We start from the raw sequence: 24,329 nt of genomic DNA, 5'->3' as shown, positions 1-24,329 counted from the left end.
TAAGCTCCAGTCACAATTTCCAGGGCAAACACTGCATTTCCCATCCCTCATGGCAGAAGACTTATGCTTTTTAATATCATTTGCTATGGCACAGGGGTAATGACAGGTCATTGAACACTGCTGACAGTTAGTGATGAGCTGTCCCTCTTTGGTAATATTTTTTTGAACAGGCCTCATGACACCAAATTCTATTTGATGTCATGATGTAGTACCTTCTGTGTACTTCTGCAGGATCATGGATGGTGCCAGTTCTACATATTTTGTAAATGTTTTTGTAATTTGTGCAATTCTACAAAACTGCGCATGCACCTGCTAAATAAAAGCGTGAAAACAAATACTTGTAAGACCATTAATAAATTATAAAGAAGCAATGAGACGTACTATGAAAAGTTATTGTTTAAAGAATCAAAGTGTTTATTGTCCTATGCACAATATTTTCGGCAAATCCGACACGACCGAAGCGACGCATTGTCAATGACAAGACCCAGCGTCGACAGTTGACACCCGCCTCCAAGTGAGTGAACGTTTGTCAATTGGGCAGTTCCAGACCTTTTGTACAAAAGAAATGAAGTACGATGGTCTGGTAGGACCAGGCTAGTTGTGTGGGGTATATGCACGGAATGCACAGCGGTTTAATGTCCCTTCCAGTGCTGTGTGTGTGTGTGTGTGTGTGTGTGTGTGTGTGTGTGTGTGTGTGTGTGTGTGTGTGTGTGTGTGTGTGTGTGTGTGTGTGTGTGTGTGTGTGTGTGTGTGTGTGTGTGTGTGTGTGTGTGTGTGTGCCGGCGCAGCGACGCGTTAGTTCGTTGAGTCACAGTTCTGTTCGGGCTGCGCACGGTATCTGTGTCTTCAGTTTCAGTGTAAATGGTTAGGTGTGGTGCAGGGATTACAGATACCGCAGCAGGGATCGCACTTCAGGATGCGCGATGGCTGGCAGGGCAAACTTCTCCTGACACGTCCCCAGCTTTCGGGCAGCTCTAGGCAACCACGTAGGACAGCGTCCTTCCTCGTAATAATCACATGGAGAGCCTCTTCCCCCCGTCGCTTTCACTGACGTCCAGACTCACTCCACAACGAAACGCTCAAAACCGCCGCAGTACCAGCGACCGAGTTGACGTCAAACCGTACTAGACTTAACTTATACAAACTAATAAACTAATAAAACAAAACGAAAAAAACAGCTTGCAACCGCCTTCCTTCGCCTTGCACACCGCCGGGGTCCTTCACTATCTCCCGCTCGCCCTTCCCGGTCGTTCTCTCTCCCGCCTCTTTCCTTTTCCGGGTCCGCCATGCGTCTTAAAGGCGCAGTCTATTTGTACCCGTTACATATGGACACCTACTAATTCCAGTCAAATTGTCTGTTCAGCCTTCAAAACGAGGTTATATGCTATAAACCCTATATTATCTAATATATGGTATATCTTATAATTAGGTACAATGTATCCTTTAAATACGTCCATGGAACAGATGGCCAATGTGAATAATAGATACGTGTGGGCCGCTGAAGAGGTAAAACTTTCCCTTCCTCTCATCGAAGAAAAAAACATTACAGCCATTTTAGATGGATAACAACGCAATTCCACTATATATCAGGACCTAAGAGAGGATGTTATCAAAAGGATACGACAAGCCCTTGAATGTGTGTAGTTTTCCGCTCCAACCACTTGATGGAAACCCACCTAATTCGAATTTCTTTTTTGCGAACTTTCTAAAAATTCGCTTCACCTTTTAGATGGAAACGTGACTAGTGTGTATTTTTTTTTTTTTTTTTTTTACAATTTATTTGTTATCATTCGTAGCGTTGATCAGCAGAGAAATTGTTCGTCAAAGTCGTTGACGTCGTTTAGCAACCGAATACGCTGGGGTTGATAAGTTACAGGACTGCGGAGTGATACAGATGGCGTGAATTAGAGGCAAAAAAACCCCACTTTCCTCGACAGCGGTCAAATATGCTGGACGTGAGCATTCCACGGCATTGAGAAGAGCCGTGTAATAAGTAAGGGATAACCACCGAGAGGCAGGGCAATAAACAGTTTGATACGCCCGGCTCGTGGACGGCTTACCTTGGATGTGTGTGATGCATGTGTTTTGGATTGTCGGTGCCGTTAAAGTAGCATTTATAAACGTTTACTACTTACGGCACCTACAATCCAGAACCCAAGTGGAATCTAGATGAAAAAAGTGTGTAGTTCAAAACGTGAGCAGCTTTTACTTCTTCGCCACCAAGAGAGTTTGTTATGTAGAATCATTCAAAAACCCCATGTTATTTCCCATAGACATTTGACCGATGGAACCGGAGCCTCGGAGGCGGGATTCTTCAGAGGTCTATTCATACTTTTATGAATTGAGAAGAGCCGTGTAATAAACAAAAATAATTGACAGCTGAACGTTGGGAAGGACCCTGCAAGTGAATGGAGCAGTCTACAGCATTGAGAAGAGCCGTGTAATAATCCATAATAATTGAACTCGATTTATTTATTTTTTAACTAGTGGTAGGTAGAAAATTAATCTTGACGAAAACTGGTGGGGACGCGTCCCCTGCGGAATTGACGCCAATGCTCATATGGACTAATAACACCCTGTTTACAATTTACAGATAAACGTCTTCTAACCCTCGCGCAGTGTTTTGGCCGTTAATCATCAGCTGCCGTTAATTAGTCCCTGAGGTCCGCCATCTTTACCAATCAGAGGTCAGAGTGTCTCGTTAAGGCCATCATTTGGTTTGTAGATTGAGATTAGTGGACGATATATTATTTGGTTCGGTGAAAAGGGTTACAAATGTATTGCAATTTGAAACAGACAAGATTTGAATTTCATACTCTAAATTGCAATTCCTTTTAAACCATATTTGGCTGAGAGACGACTCAAGCATCATATGACAACACTTGCTAATAGGCCACTATGTTTACAGATGAGATACAGAATAGTGAATTCCTCTATTTGAGTGTTTAATGTGATGATGCCTGGACATTAACGGATATGATTAAATTAATCCCAGGCCTAAACCATGGTCGGGTGGGTGAAATAGATTACACTGGTGTAGCCTATAGTTAGTTTTTCTTGAATGATTTCCCTCAAACATTTTAAATCAAAGCTGAATAAACATTTAATAAACAGAAGAACTTTAAAGATGTCCATTTAAGGAAACTTCAGTGTTATCTGCAAACCTGAAACCTAAAATAAAGCATTGATAAGACGGTAGTAAAAGTCAGACAGCCATGTAAATATTTATGGTTTATTGTCAGAGCCATATTGTAGGCCTACATACACAACAGAGCCAATACAGATACAAAAGCATCAAGAATCCAGTATTTCTGTTGTTGATGGATTCACTGTAATCGTAAGGAAAAATACATCATGATTATCTATAAAATATCACCTCGTGGTCCAAAATCAAACTGAAGGCAAAGGGCAGCAGTATAAAATGTACAGCTAGTGGATACACCATCAATCACAAACTAGACATTGCACATTACAACTCGACAGAAGATGGCGTAACTTAAAGTGTACACAATATACATAAGGCACAGACGGCAAAGAGCTTTGGATGGACCGACCGCCTGCGGTGCTCCTGGAAAATGTAGTTCTGCTCCTGAAGAAATGTAGTTCAGACATGAATAAACCTGCTACCAATCAGAAACAAACCACGAGTCCGAAAAACGTTTTGTAGCAGAGAGTACACTATAGAATATAGAGTATGGTTTAAATCAGACCGACTGGTTTTCCTTAAGCCGATACAGTAGAGTATGGATGATTCGTATCCCTTCTGTGATACAAACTTTCTATGAACTGATTAGGATTCACAAAATGCTGTCCAGACGCCAGTGTGGATGTATGACTCGACGTAGGTCCTTGTGAATGTATTAAGGAACATTGGTAGGACAGGAGATGGCAGCGTCTCGAGAACAACGAGGGAAAACCTGGATTGACAGCAAGCTTGATCCTGATTGAGAGTCCTTGAGGCTGGCACAGCAGGGTCCTGTGAGATCCCAGCATGGTTTGAAATGTTCAAGGCGACTGCATAAGGATGTACATTTACAAACAGACCTGGATATAGCTCTACACACGGTCCACACTCAAATCCTGCTTTTTAAGTACTTTCTTTTTTTCTTTTTACAAATTCTCTGCTTGTTTTTTTACATTCTGACAGCCAAAAGACCCACCCACACACACAAATAAACTCAGACACACACACACACACACACAGACTCTCAGACAAACAAACACACACAGTATAGTAACAGCCCTTGAAGTGTGACAGCACCTAGCATATAGAAAACAAAATGAACAGTTTAACTTGAAACAAAAAGATTTTCCCACAGAATCAAAGTCCCCACTCCACCAACAATATCAAGTCAAGTTCGCTCCTTTCCTGACACAATATTTTCCTTCAAGGTGAGGATAAGGGTAAAGTTCAGGCTAACCGTAACCCCTACCCTTAACAACAACTGTGATTCTTTGAAAATAACGACCTCTGTAAATCCGGGTCAGGGTTAGATAGTCTAACCTTACTGTGAGAGTCTAACCTCAGGGTCAGAGTCTAACCCTGCCCCCCCTGTGTTTATCAACAACCTATGTACATGAGTTTGGTTCGTGGTGGGGATGTGGTGGTTTTTGTCTCCATGACGCCAGGCTCCTCTCCCTCTTTGAGTCCTGGCCCGTCAGACACCAGGCGCTGTACCCACACAGCTCCTGGGTCAGAGGTCAAAGTTCAGAGGTCCAGGGGGTCACCAGGCGCTGCTCTGGCTGCCGTGGCTGCTGAGCGACTGGGGGTTGCTGTGGCGTTTCATCACCATCATGCTGATGTAGGCCTTCATCAGTTTAGCGATGTCCATCACCTGGAGGGGGAGCAGAGCATGGTCAGATTAGATTAGGTTGGATTAGAACAGGTTAATCTAGAAGATAGGGAGTAGGGTCAGGGTTTTGGATTAGTTAATCTAGACACTAGGGAGCAGGGTCAGGGCGGTGGATTAGGGTTAATCTAAAAGCTAGGGACTAGAGTCAGGGTGATGGATAAGGGTTAATCTAGAAGCTAGGGAGTAGGGTCAGGGCGGTGGATTTGATCAGGTTAAGGGTTAATCTAGCTGTCAAGGTTAGGGCGTTAGGATAGGGTTCTTCAGCAGTAAGGGGTGAGGCTAGGGTGGGTGTGAGATAGTTGATGGTTAGTTAATGGTTATTCTATAGGTAACCCGGTGTAACTACCCCTGTTACCACCCTCCTCAACAAGGAGTTTAACGTCAACGACGGAATTGAAGACTTAAATCCCAAAGTAAGACGATGGAAACAGAGTCTACAGTCTCCAGGGGCCTGGGTACGTACCAGAGGGGTCTCGAAAAGCAGCTCGCGGCCCTCCACGGCGATCTTGTAGGCGTTGGGCAGCGGGGCCCCGAAGGAGAGGATCTGCTCGTAGGGGAAGACCTCCAGGGGCCAGGGCTCCCCCCGCTTGTAGAGCGACACGGCCTGCCGGCTGACGCCCAGCCACAGCTCGCTGGGGAACGCCTCGTCCGTGCTCTGCAAGGGCACGGACAGGGGGTGAGGTGCATGCTGGGAGACGGAGGCCTCAGAGGCATGCTGGGAGATGGAGGCCTGTACGCACTTTAATATACTGCGACACACTTTAATATACTGCGAAGTACTGGCACTGGGCCACATTATAGTTTATGCTGTTTAGCCTGTTTATTATTCTGTTTTTCTTTACTTTAGCATCTATTTCTGTTTTCCTTAGCACTACTTTGTATTTTTATTGTCTTGTATTATATCCAGTGTCTTCCCATGCTGCTGTGTTGTAACACAGGAATATTCCCCTTTGGGGGATTAATAAAAGTTCCATCCATCTATCTATCCATGAAGACGGAGACACCATGAATACGGCGGCGTGCCTCACCTCGACATTGAAGAGCGTGGAGCCGTAGCCCGCCCACTCCTTCACCAGGGCCATGTACTTCACCATGGCCTGCTCCTGGTTCATCCCCACCAGCCGCCGCCACTTGTCCAGCACGCTGGCGTGCACCGCCGCCGTCTCCTCCCGCAGCCACGCCTCCAGCGAGTTCTCCTCCTCCAGCAGCTTCTGCCGGCTCAGCGAGCCGCTCCGGAAGCTCCTCCTCAGCGTTCCCTCCAGGAAGCTGGAGCGCTTCCTCTCGCCGGTCCCGGAGGAGCGCTCCGACACCGAGCCAGCGCCCGGGGCGAAGGTCTTGGCCGAGTTCTGCACGCGGGCGCGGAGCCGCGCCACGGGGAACACCTGGGCCATGTCGGGAAGGGGGGCCGGGGAGCCGTGGTCCCCCAGGAGGTACTGCAGCCGCAGGGCCGCCAGGAACTGGAGCGTCTCCTCAGGGGCCGGGTAGCGGCCGCGGATCACAGCCTCATGGGCCTGGAGGGGGAGAGGGGGGAGAGGGAGGAGGAGGACCAGGAGGAGAGGAGTGGGAGGGGGGAGGAGATGGGGGACGGGGGGGGGGGGAGAGAGGGGAGGAGGACCAGGAGGAGAGAGGGGAGGAGGATGGATGGATGGAGAGATGATGGATAGATGGACAGAGAGATGGATGATAAATGATGGATAGAAGGACACAGATGGAGAGATGGATGAGAGATGAATGGATGTAGAGGTGGACAGAGATCGACATAGAGATGGATGATAGATAATGGATAGATGACAGCGACGGATAAAGGAAGAAGATGTCAGTTAGGGTTCCATGTATTGGGGGGGGGGGCAGAAATTAATATTGATTACGAGCAAGAAAACCTGATTTAGATTCTTACTGTTTCAGTCTAAAAAAACACCAGTGGTGGGTAGTAACGCGGTTCAAGTGACATTCATTACCTTTTTGGGTAACGACTACTTTTCACGTTCCTTTTTTAAGTCCCTAATTTTACTCTTATTCTAGTAAATATTTGATTTCGAATTCTACACTTTACTCAATTACATTTTCCATGGTGCCTTCATTAAGAGGGGTTACGGTCCATGTATTGTTTATATAATTCTAAGATACTATGTTACACACGCTCTGTATTCTGCAGACCACTCTCGAACTTGTTCGTCGTTGTTGTGTCTGGCTATGAGTGTGCGTGCATGCTATGCGTAGGCTGGATCGCAATCGGGTGAAGACAAATCTGATTGGCTAATCAGCTAACCAAACCAGCCTGGTTGGTGTTTCATTTGTTCTGTTCCTACAAAGCTCTTGCCTTTTGTCATATACATAGAGCAAATTTACGTTTTTTGTGTAAATCTGTTTGAAATGTAATTAACTTTTTTGTTGTATGTATTGTTGTATGTATGTTTAATGAACAATACACACAATGAAGCAACTTGGGAAGAAATGTTTTAAGAGTGCATCTCTTTCTCTCTCTCACTCACACACGTTATGTATTTTTCACTGATCCAAACACTCCAATACAAAATGTAAAGTAACTTGTAATTTGAGTATCTTTATAACAAAGTACTCTTTTACTCTTACTCAAGTAGGTTTTCAAATTGGAATATTTACTTTTACTCAAGTAGATTTCGAAGGAAGTAATTGTACTTTTACTTGAGTATAGATTTTAAGTACTCTACACACAAATGAAAAACACATATCAGACTCTTAACACTTGGTGAGCTGGCGTTCGGGTCTCACCTGCTCGAACATAAAGGCGAACTCCACGCTGTCCCTGGGAACGCCGTCGGTGTCCAGGAAGCAGTACAGCTTGAAGTAGAACCTCCAGCCGGTGGCCTGGGGGTCCTGGCCAGCTGACAGCCTGCAGAACACGGGAGGAACCGGTCAGCGGAACCAGCGCACCCTCACCCCGACCGTCACGCACAATTTCACAAGGACAAGCGATTACCTCCCCTTGTACGCCCTGGCACTTAAAAATTGTACTAAGCCTTGTGTAGCATCTTATCCTAGTTATCTCTGTTGTGTAAGGGGGAATGGGTGAACCTAGCGATTGTTATTGCTTGGCACTTGGTTCTATGAACATCCTTACTGTACAGCAATATATTGTTTGTCTTTCTTCTGACCAAAAAAATGAAACAAATGAAAATAAAAGCGTCTGCTAAATGTAAATGTTATTGTGAATGAGTCCAGAGAGGGTAGAGGAGACGTACTTCTCAAACTTGGCGAGCACGTCGGCCACCACGGCGCGGCTCTCGATGGCCTTGTCCACGCTGTCGTTGTGCTCGAACAGAGCGAACATGTTCCTGCTGCCCTCCATCGCCAGCCCCCAGGTCAGCTTCTTCACCACCTGGGACGCACACAGACACAGATGCACAAACACACACAGACACACACACACACCATTATAACACCGGACCCCTGGTGAGCTGCAGAGCTCAGTTGGGTCTCAGATCCAGGAGGATCACGAGTGTGTCTGCACCCACCTCGCCGGCGGTGGTGTGGGAGTTGATGGTGATCTTGCAGGACCCCCCGCCGTGGCAGTGCACCATGGTGGTCATCTCCTGGCGGGCCACGATGGCCCGGATCTCCTCCTGCGCCGGGACGTGCTCCCGGGTCCGGGTCTTCTTCAGGGAGTCCAGGGCGAAAGAGGCGTAGCGCTCCATCTCCGAGTTGGGGAACAGCTCTTTCGTCCTACGAGACACCGGCGGAGGAGGTGGGTTAACGACCCGCTGGGTTTATGGTGAGAACGCTCAGACCAAAGTGATGAAATGCGGAACTTATTTTTAATGGTGGGAATAAACCCCTTGGGATCAATATATAGTGTGCAGCCTCTACTCTTTAAACGGAGTAAGAACACAGAGAGATATACAAGAGCTCGCACAAGAGCGACCACTGCCATGCCTCCCCCTGTCCCTCCCATTCCCCCCCATGCCCCCCTCCATGCCTCCTCCCCCCTCCCCTCACCTCTTGAGGTGGAACTTGAGGTAGCGCAGCACGCCGCGGCTGGGCAGGAAGGTGCAGGCCATGCAGGCCAGGATCCTCCAGCTGCACAGGTTCCCGGGGCCCCCGGGGTTGGGGGGCCGCGCCGTCTGCTTCACCAGCTGGCAGTACAGCTCGTCCCTCAGGGGCCGCAGCTCCTGGCCTGTCCGCAGGACCCCCTGGATGACGGGCAGGGGGTCCGCCACGCCCTCCAGGTGCTGCAGCGAGGCGAACACCTTCAGGGCCTCGTCCTGCAGGGTGGTGGGGCCCTTGGCCCTCAGGGCTGGGGGCGGGGTCAGGGGTGGAGGAGGAGGGTTCAGGGGTGGAGGAGGAGGGGTCAGGGGTGGAGGGGCGGGGTCAGGGGTGGAGGAGGAGGGTTCAGGGGTGGAGGAGGAGGGGTCAGGGGTGGAGGAGGAGGGGTCAGGGTCGGAGGAGGAGGGGGAGGGGCGGGGTGGAGGAGAGAAAGGGGAGGAGACAAGTCGAGAGGATGAGGATGTGTCGCGTGTGAACAGCAGAACATGAGAAGACTCACCACAAATCCATAAGAAGATGAATATCGTTAGAGATGATGAGTGACTTGTTGATGGATTCAATAGGTTTCAAATAAAGGGAAGCAAGGCATCAGTGTGGATGAACAAATGGGTGGATGAGTGGATGCGTGATGAGTGGATGAGTGATGGCTGGATGAATGATGAGTGATGATTGACGGGCGATGGGTGGTTTGAGGGGTGGGTGGGGGGGTGGGTGGAAGGAGCGAAGGACAGACGGTTGGAGGCTGATGGGGTCGGTGGTGATGGAGACTCACAGCTGAGGTGGATGTCCCCGTAGGGGAGGGGCAGCAGGGGCGAGTGGAGCGGGTGGTGGCTGTGACGGAGGATGGGGTTCCTCTTGTAGATCTGCTCCACCACCTCAGAGTTCAGACAGTTCTCCTGGAGACACAACCACGGGATGAAGAGTCAGCATGGAGCTCAGATCTGAGCAGACTGAGAAATGTCCTTTCTCCAGGTCTCCAAATCATCTGCCATGATTGCTTAACGTGAAGGAGGATGTCCCTCAACTTAGTGGTGCATGTGAACACACTTTGAGGATGTCAAGATGTGAAGTAGAATTAACCTATCACAACTGATCTGTCCTCTGAAAGGAGAGCAAGAAATTGAGTTGACCTGCTCCTTTATGACATGGATCTGAACTCTCTAACCCCTACCTGCTCCTTAATGACATGGATCTGAACTATCTAACCCCTACCTGCTCCTTAATGACATGGATCTGAACTATCTAACCCCTACCTGCTCCTTTATGACATGGATCTGAACTATCTAACCCCTACCTGCTCCTTAATGACATGGATCTGAACTATCTAACCCCTACCTGCTCCTTTATGACATGGATCTGAACTCTCTAACCACTACCTGCTCCTTAATGACATGGATCTGAACTATCTAACCCCTACCTGCTCCTTAATGACATGGATCTGAACTATCTAACCCCTACCTGCTCCTTTATGACATGGATCTGAACTATCTAACCCCTACCTGCTCCTTCATGACATGGATCTGAACTATCTAACCCCTACCTGCTCCTTTATGACATGCATCAGCCTTCACTTTAATTTGAAGAAATGCCGGTAAAATACAGGGTTAGATACATGACAGAAGGTCCTCCATCAGTCTGGATGGTCCCCCAGGCCCCTGGGGGATGAGCTGCTGGGTGGGCGTGTCTCTGTACTGCCTAACCCCAGGCCCCTCACCTTGATGTGGTGGATGAGCTGCTGGGTGGGCGTGTCTCTGTACTGCCTAACCCCAGGCCCCTCACCTTGATGTGGTGGATGAGCTGCTGGGTGGGCGTGTCGATGGGCGCCTTGGAGTCGATGACGGTCTGGATGGCGCCGGCCCAGCGGGACGCCTCCGTCAGCAGCTTGGTGTAGAGGCGGTACGAGTGCCTCCGCCCGAACACCGTCACGTTCCAGTAGCCTGCGGACGGGGCACACACCCGTTGGTCACCTGCTCCTGACTCCAGGCCCCAGAAGGAAACCTCGTGGGGTTTAGCGCTAGGGATGAACTCAGCTGGTTCTAACCCGCTGTTCAATCTAGAATCACTTTGTTGAAGTGTACTTGATCTACATTTACATTAAGGGCGTCTAGCACACGCTTTTATCCAAAGTGACTTACAATGAGTACATTTGTCAGAAGAAAGAGAAACAACAAACAATCGCTGTCGGTACAGTACGGATGTTCATGGAACCAGGTGCCAAGCGCTAACAATCACTAGGTTAACCTCGTTCCCTGTATACAACAAAGATAGCTAGGAGAAGATGCTACACAATGCTAAAAAAAAGTAAAAAAGAGTTAGGATAAGATGCTAAATGATCCTAAGTACTTTTTTTTAAGTGCCAGGACGTACAACATACAATAAGTGCGTAAGACGGGGGGAGGTAAGGGGGGAGGCTATGCAGAGTCTAGGTGTACTCTGAACAAGTGAGATCTAGATCTGATGTTTTATGCACTACTGCTCTTAAAAAAGTGTTCTGACCCCCCCCTGATGACCCACAGAGTTGAACCATCTCCCCGTGGGGGGGGGTGGTCTGCCCGCCCCTCCCAGACGACCCACAGAGGGTGCACCCCCTCCCGGGCGGTGTGGTGCTCACCCGTCTCCTTGAAGACCTTGTCGTCGGGCTGCACCACGGAGCAGAGGCTGTTGAGCACCAGCGTGCCCAGCTTCAGCGCCTGCCGCTCCGAGCTCTTGTAGTAGTCCAGGGAGTTGTGCGTCAGCAGGAACCAGCGCTTCTTCAGCTTCAGAGCCGCACGGCTGCTGTTCTTCAGCTCCTTCTGCAGCCAGCCTGGGGAACAACAGGGGGTCAGAGCCCGGAGCCTCCTCCCACCTCCTCACCATGGCTGGGTGCACCTCCTCCTCACCACGTCTCAGTAGAGGCAGGCTCTGGTGTGGGTGTGTGTGTTTACATGTGTACATGTTTGTGTATGCTTGTGTTTATCATGTGTGGTTATAACATGAGTGCATGTTAATATATACTTGCAATGCTAAACACACACACAAACAGAAGCCGGTCTTGTATGTGAGGGCATTTGTGCGTGTGTGTATGCGTGTGCGCGCATATGTGCATGTGTATGGCATGCATGTGCGTGTGCATCAGTGGCGGCTGGTGGTTTTTAACGTGAGGGAGGAAGGACTGCGAATCAGACGCCTTAAGGTCACACCCACTCAGAGGAGGACTTTCCTCCTCTCTCCCATTGAAACCCATGTTATTCAGCGGCCGCCAGTACTTTCGGGGAAATGAATGGGAGTCAACAGAGGCTGAGGGAGGACCTTCCTCCCTGAAGTAATTGTCAATAGGCGATAGGGGGTGCTAATGTCCCGTTACCCAGGGAAACGAACATTATATATTCAAAGGCATTAAAGTAGTCATATTTAAGGGCATTAATTCATTACAGTAGTCTGGGCAATCTACGTTTTTTATTCTCAACAATGTTAGCGAGGATCTTCCTCCCTCTCCTTAATGGAGAAGCCTCCACTGGTGTGCATGGATGTGTCGGTTTGCATGCATGTGTGTGTTTGTGCATACATTGTGTGTGTGTGTGTGTGTGTGTGCATGTATGTGTGTATGCATGCGTGTGCCTGTACCCCTGATGATGAACTCCTGTCCGTGTACGCGCGTGTCTCCCTTGCAGCGCTGCAGCAGGGTGATCCAGTGGTGCATCTCCTCCGGCGTGTCCGCCTGGCACTGCAGTACGCGGTTCGCCGTGATCATCACAAACGAGTTGGACCTGCAGCGCACACACACACATGTTACCGACACAAACACACACACACGTTACAGACACACAGCATTACACACACACACACGCACACGTTACAGACACACAGCATTAAACGCACACACACACACACGTTACAGACACACATTATTACGCACACACACAGACACAGACACACACACACACACACACACACACACACACGTTACAGACAGACAGCATTACACACACACATACGCTAGACACACAGCGTAACACATACACATCACACACACACACACACACACACATGTTGGACACACACATAACATTACAGACACACAGCATCCCACAGACACACCCAAACACATTACAGATACACATACACATTACAGACACACACACACAATACATTACAGACACACACACGTTACACAGCAGACACACACAAACACATTACACATACACATACACATCACACACACACACAAACACATCACACACACACACACACACTTCAGTGAATGTGTTGGAATTCCCCTCACCTCTCTGGGTTGTCTGATGCACAAACTGAATCAATCATCCCCACATCCAGAGTCCCCTGGAGGGAGGGGGGGAGGGAGGGAGAGAGAGATAGAGAGAGTTAGGGTGAGGGGTCTTTTGTTTACACATGATGAAGATGAGTTTAACCTTCAAGTTTCTTCAGTTCAATCAATAACAGCTCATATCATATACATCAGAATAAACAACTCAGTTTCCCAGCATGCAATGCGGCGGTACTCACCACTGCATTCTGGGGGTTGGCCTGCTCATCGTGCATCTCTCTGATCTCCTGCTCCGTGGATCCCTGCACCTGGCTCAGAACACTGAACCATTGGCTGCAGCCAATCACAGCACACCGCACCACACCGTTAGCCAATCAGCAGAGAAACCCGCCCACAACAAGCCTATCTTATGATCCATGCACATGCCTTTGTGAAATCATATGATAGGAACACACACACACACACACACACACACACACACACACACACACACACACACACACACACACACACTATGTGTTTGTTCATGTGTTCAATACACATGAACACATAAAAACACACACACAACCTAATGAACACACACACACAAATACACATGAACACGTACAAACACACATATAACCTAACAAACACAACAGACACACATAGATACATATGGACACATACAAACACACACACTCACCTGGCGTCCTCTGCGGTCTCTGCGATCAGGTGGTACGTTCTGTCGGCCATCACGATGTCCAGCCCGTTTTCCTTACCCGTGTTATCTACCACCTCTCTACACACACACACACACACACACACACACACACACACACACACACACACACACACACACTTTGAGAAGCTGCAAATGCCTACCAGTTTATACACACCCGTTCCCTGAGGTCGAGGGTAAGTAACGATAAAGAATGTTTGCAATGTGTGATTTCACAAATAATCTTGCTAGGTTGCTATATGGCTACATGGCGATGAGGCTGCATTGCGAGTTGGCTATGTGGATGTGTGGCTATATATCTAAGTGGCTACTTGGCTACATCACTACATAGCTTCATGGCTAGGTGGCTACATGGCTAGGTTGCTAAGTAGCTACAAGGCTAGGTGGCTACATGGTTATATGGTAACATGGCTATGCAGCTAAGTGGCTAGGTTCAGGCTGGGGTACTGACTTGGCGGCGTGCATGTCCAGCATGCCCTTCATCTTGTCCTCGCCGTCGTTCTCGAAGTACATGAGCTTGCTCTGCCGCAGCACGAACCAGCGGCGCTTCCAGTTGCGGCGGGACAGCGTGGAGGAGCCGCCGCCCTTCTTGAGGAGCCAGCCCTGCTTCAGGGCCTCCTGCTTGGCCCGGAACCACAGGAAGGTCTCGTCCTTCAGCACGCACCAGCGCCGCCGCCACGTGTTCATCAGACCGCCTGTGGAGGGGGGGCGGGGTTAGGGAGGGGGTCCCCTGATCCAATGGAATCCACTGGGATCTAGTGGAGCCTGATCCAGTAGATCCTGATCTACGATCATCTAATTTATTGTGATGTAGTATATCCTAATCTAGCATAATCAAATCTATTCCAATCTTGTATAATAAAATCTATTCTAATCTTGTATAATCAAATCTAGTATAATCAAATCTATTGTAATCTAGTAATAGTCTAGTAATGTGTTTTACTTTAAGAGGGAGACTTTTGTTTGAGACTTTTCGTTTGTTGACGTGTGATGTGTTGTTAGCGTGTGCTGCGTTAGCGTGTGCTGCTCCTCACCCTTGATGAAGAGGAAGCTGTGGAAGTAGGGTAGCGTGACGCAGCTGTACACCGAGTCGCGGCGGTACGACAGCTCCTCTTCTGTCTCGAAGCGGTCGAAGTCCTCCTCGCTGTCCTCCAACTGGAGATTAACAAACACTGAGGGTCATTAAACTGTCCTTCAACTGGACCGCCGGGGTAGAGGAGATTAACAAACACTTTATTAAACTGTCCTTCAACTGGACCGCCGAGGGAGAGGAGATTAACAAACACTTCATCAAACTATCCTCTGGTCACAAAAGGCTAAGGTATTGTAAGGTAAGCTGTCCTCTCTGGTTATGCTACGAAAGTAGAGTTGAGGTAAGGTTGGCTAAGTTAAGCCTCCTTTCAAGTTATGCTTTGCTAAATCAACGTTAATGAAGTTACACCTAAAGTTATGCTAAATCGAGTCGGGTGAGGGTAAATCAAGCCATCTGCTATCCCTAACTTGCGCTATGGTAATCTAGCACAAAGATTAGCATAGCGCTAATCTTTAGCATTAGCATTTGGTCTTGGACCCCAGACTGGACCAGGACCAGGGGAGGGTCTACCCACCGAAGACTGCGGCCCCTCGGAGCTGAAGCGGTATGCCGCCGAGCTGCTGTAGGTGCCCAGGGAGCCCTGGTAGTCCGGGGACCACTGCCCGCTGCGGGGGTGCGACCCGGGCCGCCCGGCGCTGGAGCCCAGGGCGTCCTGGTCGTAGTCGTCCTGGTCGTAGTCCGAGTCCTCGTCCGGCGGGATCAGCTCCACCTCCGACGGGGCCTCCGACGAGGCCTGGGGGTGGCAGTAGGCCGAGTCCCCGCTGGAGGACACGCTGTGGCAGGCAGTGGGCGGCGGCGGGAGGGGCCCCCCCGGGTGCAGCGGGCCGGGGGGCGGGGCTATGCCGTCGTTGGCGTACGGGTCCTCCTCCGACGAGTCGTCGCTGGTGCGGATGCCGCTGGTGCGCTGGCCGTCCGAGTGGCCGTGCTCGCTGGGGTTGGGCGAGTCTTTGTCGTCGTCGGCGCCGAAGCCCTCGTCCACCTCCTCCTCCTCCTCCTCCTGCTCCTCCTCGTCGCCTCCCGCCTTAGCCGTCGCCGCCTCGCCGCCGGAGCCCAGCGAGCTCTCGATGTTGCGGACGCACTCGTCGATCTCGTCGAAGTTGAGCGAGTCGAGGAACTGCTGGGCGGCCTTGCAGGCGTCGTCCTCCAGCCGCCGCAGCTCCTGGTCCCGGAGGAGGTGCAGCCGGCACAGGGAGGCCTCTGTAAGGGACAGCTCCTGCCGCTCCTTCTGCCGCTGCAGGGCCTGGATCTCCCGCTCCAGGCGGAGGATCTCCTCCACCTTGGACACCTCCTGGGGGCGGATCCCATCCGGCGCCGGCGCCTCCGTCTCCGCGGAGCCCGGGACCTGGGGGGACCCGGGCTCCTCCCCGGGCACCTCCTTGCACCGAGCCTCCTCTAGCGCCCTCGCTGCCTCCGCCTTCGACACAGTCAGGAGGTACAGGAGATATATGAGGAGATACAGAAGGACCAGGACAAGAACGCAGGGTGGGAGTGAGACAGGGAAGGAGTGAGACAGGGAGGGAGGGAGGGAGGGAGGGAGTGAGACAGGGAGGGAGGGAGGGAGAGAGGGAGGGAGTGAAACAGGGAGGGAGGGAGAGAGTGAGACAGGAAGGGAGTGAGACAGAGCGGCGAGACAGAGGGAGGCAGTGAGACAGGGAGGGAATAGGACAGGGAGGGAGGGAGACAAGTAAGGAGAGCAGTTTGGCTATACCTGTCTCGCAAGTAACTCAGTCTCCAACCGTTGTCTTTCTCTGAAATACACAAAAGACAGACGGACAGGTTAGATTTAGGTTTTACAACTCAATGCGAATCTCGGTCTGTCCTGACCATGTCTCGTTCGTAAAAGTCTCTGCAAGTAACAACACTTTACCTCTCCATCTCCCTCCGCTCCTCGCTGCGCCTCCGCTCCTGCTCCTCCTCCCTGCTCCTCCTCTCCTCCAGGAGCAGGCTGCAGAGGCGGCGGGCGCGCCGGCCGCGGAGGAGCCGCTGGAAGGTGAGCGCCGCCTCCCGGAGCAGCAGGAACCTCCTGCGCCAGTAGAACGCACGGTAGTTCTTCTGAATGACCACAATGCACTGCAGCTGCTTCCTGTACTGTTTCCTGTTGAGGGGAGAGATCCACAGAGGAGGTTTGTCGCATCCACAGGGAGGAAAGCTGAGCAGCGTGGAAAACAACAACAACTGGCCCGAATGTCTCCCAAAATGGCCACTCATTCGCCAAGAGAAGGCAGACCGAAATGGCCGCCCATTCGCCAAGAGAATGCAGGCCAAAATAGCCACCCACTAGCCAAGAGACGGCCATTGCCCAGCCACACATACGTCCTTGGACATACGTGTGGCTGGACAATGGCTGTTTTGGAGCCATCCTAAGAGGATGGTACCAGGCATGTTCAAAATGTCTGTACGTGTGGCTGGACTTGGCTAATGGGCAGCCATTTTGGATCCATCCTAAGTGGATGGAAGCTGGCGTGTTCACTAACTAAAAGTGCAGCCTCACACCTATCTGTCACTCAATGGACCTTCTCCTCTGTAAGACAAGATTGACGACTCTGTAGCACACACTGGTGAGTCTGCTGCCACCTAGAGGTGAAACCTTTGTTTTAACCTGGTTAGGATGTACTGTTGAACTTGGCTACAGCAGCGCTTAGCAACCATGTAGACAAGTAAGGAGGACAGCAGCGTAGTTGACGGTAGAGCGACGTCATTGGACGAAACATCAGTTTGATGCCAGTGAAGGAATGCATCATAACTACGTAGTACAGCTATATATACCAGAGGTAGGCACTTTTTTTTTTTTGGCGCAAATATCTTAAAGAATATCTACACTGTACGATTTTGTTGGGTCTCAATCGTGGTATCAAAGTAATTCAACTTTAGGTTTCCCAGTTTGGATGTTTTTTTCCCATGAAGAATAACATGAAAATGGGGATTCAGTGTTTTATTGTCAAATGAAATGCCAAACAACCAGCATTACAGTAGATTCTGGTAAAGACGTATCCAAACCTGTTAAATGGCGTAATTTATAAGCATACAATTTATTCTAAACATAAAAAGCTTTTTTTTATATGAATGATCCAAACATAAGTACTTAGATAAAAAATCTCAAGAACAATGAATTGATAATTTAGTTTTTTGTTTGGGTGTAGAAGTTTAATTTAAAAAAATCAACATTAATTGTTCCTTACCTAATAATCGTAATGTGACAAACCTTTGGAGGAAACCGAATAACCAGTTTGAGCTAGTTCCCGTCCATCCTCAAGAATTAAAAAAATGCCTTTTGGCAAACTTCTTATTGACATTTGTATTGACTTAAGGGGAGGGGCTAGGTTTCTGTTCAGCTCCACCCCCTACATTCCCATCTAGCGAGGGGGGAGGGGTATGTTTGAAAAAACAAAACTTAAGACAATGAATTTATAATTTACTTTGATTTGGAGTATAAGTATAACTTTCAAATTCCAAATTCCGAGAACAAAACAAAGATAACCAGCCTCACATCATAATGGAAATCATGTTTCCATCTTAAACCGCTCATCTAAGCTTAGAGAGGATAGCAGAACTCTGCTGTCGCCCCGCTCTGAGCGTCCAGCATGATGCCAGTGAACAGCGGCTGGGTGAAGATGGTCTGCACCTTGTGGAGCAGGGTCAAGGTGTCGGAGCAGTAGAACCGCAGGGTGCCCGCCCTGTAGTCCAGGTACACCCCCACCCTGGAGGGGTGTGGGCCGGGGAGCAGGGTGATGACGTCGTTGTGTTTGAATTCAACAGCGGTAGGGCAGACGATCAGAGCCCAGGACTTGTCGTCGGCACCCTGGTCGTTCCACGAGCTGTCCTTGTAACCCACGGCGATGGAGATGTAGCGCGTGGTCCAGCTGACCTCCCAGTACTGCCTCCCGGTCAGAGACTCTTTACTCAGACACTGCCCCACCGCCCAGTCCAGCGGGCTTTGCTTTCCTGCTCGGTTCTTCTTCGGCCTCACCGCTCTGGAACCCACAAACTTGACCTTTTTGTTCCCCTCAGACATCACCTTTCGGTCATCCTCGGACAGAGCCAGGAATTTGGATTTTGTCTTTGGGTCGAAGCTCAGTTCACATGAGAATTGTAAGAAGTCACTCCTGGACTTGGGCTCAGCCTGCTGTGAAGGTAGGACATCCACTTCGGCCACGGCTCGTGAAACAGGAGGGGCTTGGTCTTTAACAAACACCTTTAGTTTATCCCTCATCTTGGCCAGAGCTACAGTCACGTTCTTCAAGTACTGCATGGGATCAGGGTCTCTGGAGGGCAGGCCTGTGTACTTCTTGAGAAAAAAGTCCCGAGGGCATTCCTTCAGGAAGAAAATGTCACTGTGGGTCTGGAAGAGAGCCTCCAGGTCATCGATGCTGCTCCTCATCACGGAGATCTCCTGCTCCAGGTTACGCTGCAGGTCGAGGAGCCGGCTCACCGCCACCTTCTCCTTGGTCCTGATCTTCTCTTTAATGTCGGCCCTCTGGCTCTCAAGGGGACGGATCATCTCAGCAAAGAGCTCGTCGATATCTCTCAATGCTACGTTAGCAGATTGATTGATGGAGTCAATCTCCTCCTGAAGAACCACAACATCTTCTTCCACCTTTTGGATCCTTGCCTGCATGACTCTCTGGTGCCCGATGAGATCCTTCTGCCTCTCGAGTCTCTCAGCCTCGGCTGTGATCGTCTCATGGCCTCGGTGCTCGTCCACAGCACACAGGTTACAGATACCGACCCGGTCTCGGCGGCAGTAGATCCTCATGACCTCGTCGTGACGGGGGCAGATGTTGTCCTGGAGCTCGGTTGTCGGTTCCACTAGCTTGTGTCTCCTCAACCCGGCCACTTGATAGTGACTCAGGACGTGCACCTCACAGAAGGACACCAGACACACCAGACAGGTCTTGATTGCCTTCATCTTCACCGTGGTGCAGATGTCACAGCCCACTTCTCCGGGTCCAGCAGAGCAGGGGTCAGGGTCCGGGTCAGGGTCTGGCTCACTGTTTGCTGCTGCCTCTGTGTTTTCAATGAGCTCCGCTAGAACGGTGTTCTTCTCCAGAGCCGGTCTCAACGTGAAGATCTTCCTGCACTGGGGACAGCTGAAGAACCTCTTGTCGTTGCTCCAATAGTCTCTGATGCAGCCCAGGCAGTAGCTGTGTCCACAGGGTATGGTCACCGGCTCGCGCAGCTGCTCCAGACAGATGGAACAGCTGTAGACCTCCCGCTCCGCTAGGGATTTGAGTCTCGCCATTTGGATGACTGGATTCGTCCGGGCTTCCTGACAGGTTCAGGGTTTGTTCTCGACTGAATTTTTTTATTGCATGCAGTAAACACCCAGTTCCATTTGTTGCCGCACCGCCCATCAAAAATGTAGTTGATCTTGTTCCACGAGGAAGTCTTCACAGCTAAGATTGGCACGATGTATTTCCAGAAAGGACAGTTTATTGAAACCCTGAAAGCCAAGGTGTACGGGGCACTGAAGTCCTACACACCACCCACACTCAAACCAATGGCCAACTACCTTTATCTGACCACTCCGTGGCCTCTCGTCTGACCCGTTCGGAAGAAAAGTTGCATTGAAACACACCGCAAAGACTACTGCCAACTACACAGTAGCGTGTACGTTCTGTGCTTGCAAGAGGCGCTATTCTCGTGGCGCTAGTCCTCCCATCTCACACACCGCGCTGATTCGCTGGTTGTTTGCTAGCAGCAGACAACCAACCAGAGGCTCTATTCCTCAGACGCCAATGCACTCAGACTTTGCATGTTGAATCGGACCAGACACCGTCTGCACCAAAAGGTTCCAACACATCTGAACAAACTCATCCGAGTCTCCCCAGATGTTTCAGATGGCCAGCGGTTGGGCCGGTCTGTAGCAGCCTTTAGAGGTTGGCGACATGTTTTTTCTGCATCTGATGCATAGTTCTGTCTGTTTCAGTGTGTCACATGACTCCTCTGTTCTGGAAGAGGGATTGAGAGCGTTACCTGGCGATGAAGCCCAGGACATGGGCCTGGATGATCATGGCCGCCCGCAGAACCTCCTCCTCACGCTCCTTCTCCAGGCGATGCTCGAGAGACTCTCTGATGAACACCTGGACAGGGGAGGAGAGGAGAGGAGTGGAGCAGAGGAGAGGAATAGAGGAGAGGAAATAAGGAGAGGAGAGGAGGAGAGGAGAAGATAGGAGGAGAAGAGAGGAAGGAAGGAGATGATGACATGATGATGAGAGGACTTCACGACTCGGGGTTCCAACCTAGACCTTTCACCAGAGAGCCAAAGCCCCACCAGATCATAATATTATTGTTGTGGAACAAATACATGATATTGTATATTGTATTATATAAACTGTCTAATCTTGTGTCATACACTTCATACTTTCCAACCACTAAAACATCCACAGACACCACTCAGTCTGAAATCACAACGTGAGTATGAGGAAATGTACACAAACAAACAACCAACTACTTTCTCGTTCTCTAAATCTCTCACCTTGGTTTTGCCAAGCTGCCATTGGCTGCTGCTGCTGTCGTAGGTCTGGAGCAGTTCAAGGCACCGCCCCCTGGGGTCCTCGGCCAGGGCCACACCCCTCATGAGCACCTTGTACCTGGGGAGTGGGCGGGGCAAGTAGTAAGTGGGCGGGGTCAACAAGCAGCAGCAGGATCAATCCAGTTGTAGTACCGATGTAGGACTATGGTAGTAGTACTTATTGCTAGGTGGAGCTAACCTAAGCTACAGCTAGCGCTAGGTGGAGCTAACAGTAGCTACAGCTAGCACTAGGTGGAGCTTTTTGTTCTCAAACATTGACCTAGGAAGCAAGTCTTGCATTTTCAGTATTGCAGAGGGAGAAGATCTCAACTGCATAGTTTAGTCTGCAGGCCTAAGTGAGCCTCAACAAGCAGCTCAACAAGCAAAAACAATGGCACTGCAACAATGCACATGACTCAAGAGAACCAGGCAGGGCTCAAAGGGTTAACGCTCCACTGCCAGCAGAGAGAGACAGCGTCCTGCACAGCAGCATCCTGACTGGGACATGACTCCTTTTTTGACTCATCACAGCAGCCGGAAAGGCCTTGATTTATTACCCTAAAGATTATGCAGTTTGCTACTACAGTAGTGCTGTAGTACTGTATTAGTGTAGTAGTATAGTTCTGCAGTAGTGTAGTATAGTATTACTGTAGTAGTACTGTAGTAGTGTATTAGTGTAGTAGTATAGTTATTTAATATAGTAGTACTGTATAAGGGTATTAGTAGTAGTATAGTAGTATTAGTATAGTTCTGTAGTATAGTAGTGCTGTATAAGTGTATTAGTATAGTAGTATAGTAATACTGTAGTACTGTTGTAGTATAGTTCTGTAATATAGTAGTACTGTATAAGTGTATTAGAATAGTAGAATAGTAATACTGTAGAATGGTAGTAGTATAGTTCTGTAATATAGTAGTAATTTACTAGTGTATTAGTATAGTACAGTGTTGGGAAGGATACTTTTAAAATGTATCCAGTTACAGAATACAGAATACATGCCCAAGAATGTAATATGTAAAGTATTCCGTTACATTACTCAATCTAAGAATTGTATACTGAATACTTTGATTACTTCCACCTTGAATTGCATTTTATAAGTGTGGGAATGCGGCATCAAATCCTGCTTACTAAACAGGCCTATTCTGGTGTGCTCTTTTGTTCAAAGAATGTGTTAGGCCCAAGTTTTCCTGAAAGTGCAATGTATTATATAATTTGCTGTAGAGGAACAAAGACTATAAGGGTATGTTTATGCAAAAGATATTTCCAACAGACAAATTTACTAATTTTCCCTTTTCAGTTTATTTATTTACTCAATTGTTAAAAGTGGGAAAATCTAAAAAACATCTAAAAAAAAATTCACTGAGCAAAGTGCATTGGTGTTGCCTATAAAATCACCTTGAGAGAGAGAGAGAGAGAGAGAGAGAGAGAGAGAGAGAGAGAGAGAGAGAGAGAGAGAGAGAGAGAGAGAGAGAGAGAGAGAGCGAGAGAGAGAGAGAAAGAGCCAGAGCGAGAGCGAGAGCGAGAGCGAGAGAGAGAGAGAGAGAGAGACTATTTAGGGCATGTTCATATGCCCTAAATATTCATTTTTTTTGGTTTGGTGCGGTTCCTTTTCACATTGCAATCGCAGCAGTCCCAGAATTTGGAACTGACGTAAAAAAATGCAAAAAAAATGCAAAGAAAATCGTTAAATCATGGACAAAAAGGTCTGGGGCGGGGTAAAGATAAAAAGTGGAGGAAAGTGTCTGTGAAAGTAAATAATCATGGATATCCAGCGGGCTGCACTCGTTGTGCTGATATCGTGATGAATGTGTTAAATGCATGAGCATTTTTATATGCTTTTTAGAACTGGATCGGAGCGAGGTGCGTTCGCTTTCACATCTCAAGTGAACCGTACCGGGGTTCGTTTGGAAGCAAACTGAGACCACCTCTTCAGGGAGGTACTGTATTAGTGTAGTGCAGTATAGTCCCATAGTTGGTGGTTTCACTCTCTATAAATCCCGTTGCCATGATGACCATGTGGATGCTGAGGAGCTGAGAGGCGAAGGGGGGGGGGGGGTGGGTACCGACCTGCAGCAGAAGTCCTGGAAGGGCCTCCGGATGGGGAAGCCGTGCTGCCGGATCTTCACTGTCTCCAGCATCCCAGAGTAGCGGAGCTGGTTCAGCACCACCACCGCGTTGAACTGCTCGGGCATCTGATGACACACACACACAGCAGGCTCAGACCACAGCAGGCTCAGTGCACGCCATTTTGGATTCGGACACCGGAGAGGCCATTTTGGATCAGGGCAATGTGGAGGCCGTTTTGGATGGTAAACCGAGGAGGCCATTTTGGATTGGGGCACCGCGGAGGCCATTTTGGATCGGGACAAAACTGCTAGATAACCACTTCAGGACTCAGGATTGGGAAACTACTACAAGATTACTTCAAGATTCCCAAACTACTGAAAAACAACGGGAAATACGATGTGCTCCGTAAAGATACGTATTTCCATGTCATGGCAGGACAAAGTGATGTACTGTACTGTGATTGGCTGGTACATTATGATAATGAGCTGTGATGGAATGTTTGGATGCCCAAAGGCGAGAAGACTGACGACTCATTAGCGAAAAGCTAACCGCACTATGCTAATAGACGTGGATGCGTGACGTCCAAACTTCAGATTCTGCTTCTTGAAACTGCCAAGTGCACACACACACACCCACACACACACACACACACACACACACACACAAGTTCGTGTTCTGCCGTGACCTATGACCTAGGGCCAGCGGTGGACGTGCGGGTGCGTAGCGTTCGGCAGGGCCCAGCTAGCGGAGGACACTGGCATCTTCTGTTGCCGCGGCGACGACCTTTCCACTGGAGGGAGCCCCA

At 49.3% G+C, this 24,329-nt stretch overlaps 2 protein-coding genes across 2 annotated transcripts in view; both read right to left on the bottom strand.

Moving 5' to 3' along the window:
* Positions 1 to 3,257: 3,257 nt before the first annotated feature.
* The window catches only part of myo10 (myosin X), an 87,955-nt gene continuing 66,883 nt past the window's right edge, over positions 3,258 to 24,329 (bottom strand). The window contains exons 19-40 of the mRNA XM_079751162.1: positions 23,525 to 23,649; positions 21,424 to 21,538; positions 20,922 to 21,028; positions 16,816 to 17,043; positions 16,657 to 16,696; positions 15,463 to 16,362; positions 14,890 to 15,010; positions 14,307 to 14,550; positions 13,820 to 13,915; positions 13,377 to 13,470; positions 13,138 to 13,193; positions 12,480 to 12,622; positions 11,488 to 11,679; positions 10,656 to 10,813; positions 9,649 to 9,772; positions 8,829 to 9,126; positions 8,348 to 8,555; positions 8,075 to 8,211; positions 7,605 to 7,725; positions 5,882 to 6,364; positions 5,317 to 5,508; positions 3,258 to 4,835 (exon numbers count right to left, since the gene is read on the bottom strand). Coding sequence (XP_079607288.1) covers positions 4,725 to 4,835; positions 5,317 to 5,508; positions 5,882 to 6,364; positions 7,605 to 7,725; positions 8,075 to 8,211; positions 8,348 to 8,555; positions 8,829 to 9,126; positions 9,649 to 9,772; positions 10,656 to 10,813; positions 11,488 to 11,679; positions 12,480 to 12,622; positions 13,138 to 13,193; positions 13,377 to 13,470; positions 13,820 to 13,915; positions 14,307 to 14,550; positions 14,890 to 15,010; positions 15,463 to 16,362; positions 16,657 to 16,696; positions 16,816 to 17,043; positions 20,922 to 21,028; positions 21,424 to 21,538; positions 23,525 to 23,649 — 4,293 coding nt within the window. The 3' untranslated portion in view covers positions 3,258 to 4,724. The remainder of the gene's footprint in view (positions 4,836 to 5,316; positions 5,509 to 5,881; positions 6,365 to 7,604; positions 7,726 to 8,074; positions 8,212 to 8,347; positions 8,556 to 8,828; positions 9,127 to 9,648; positions 9,773 to 10,655; positions 10,814 to 11,487; positions 11,680 to 12,479; positions 12,623 to 13,137; positions 13,194 to 13,376; positions 13,471 to 13,819; positions 13,916 to 14,306; positions 14,551 to 14,889; positions 15,011 to 15,462; positions 16,363 to 16,656; positions 16,697 to 16,815; positions 17,044 to 20,921; positions 21,029 to 21,423; positions 21,539 to 23,524; positions 23,650 to 24,329) is intronic.
* Positions 17,866 to 20,258, bottom strand: LOC307086108 (tripartite motif-containing protein 16-like). Its single transcript, XM_079751161.1, has one exon. The coding sequence runs from the start codon at positions 20,185 to 20,187 to the stop codon at positions 18,481 to 18,483; it is 1,707 nt and encodes a 568-aa protein (XP_079607287.1). The 5' UTR covers positions 20,188 to 20,258; the 3' UTR covers positions 17,866 to 18,480.

This window comes from Pollachius pollachius, assembly GCF_949987615.1.
Source record: "Pollachius pollachius genome assembly, chromosome: 14".
In the NCBI taxonomy this organism is placed as follows: domain Eukaryota; kingdom Metazoa; phylum Chordata; class Actinopteri; order Gadiformes; family Gadidae; genus Pollachius; species Pollachius pollachius.
Note: the sequence above shows the minus strand (reverse complement) of the source record. Positions and strands in the feature narration are given on the sequence as shown.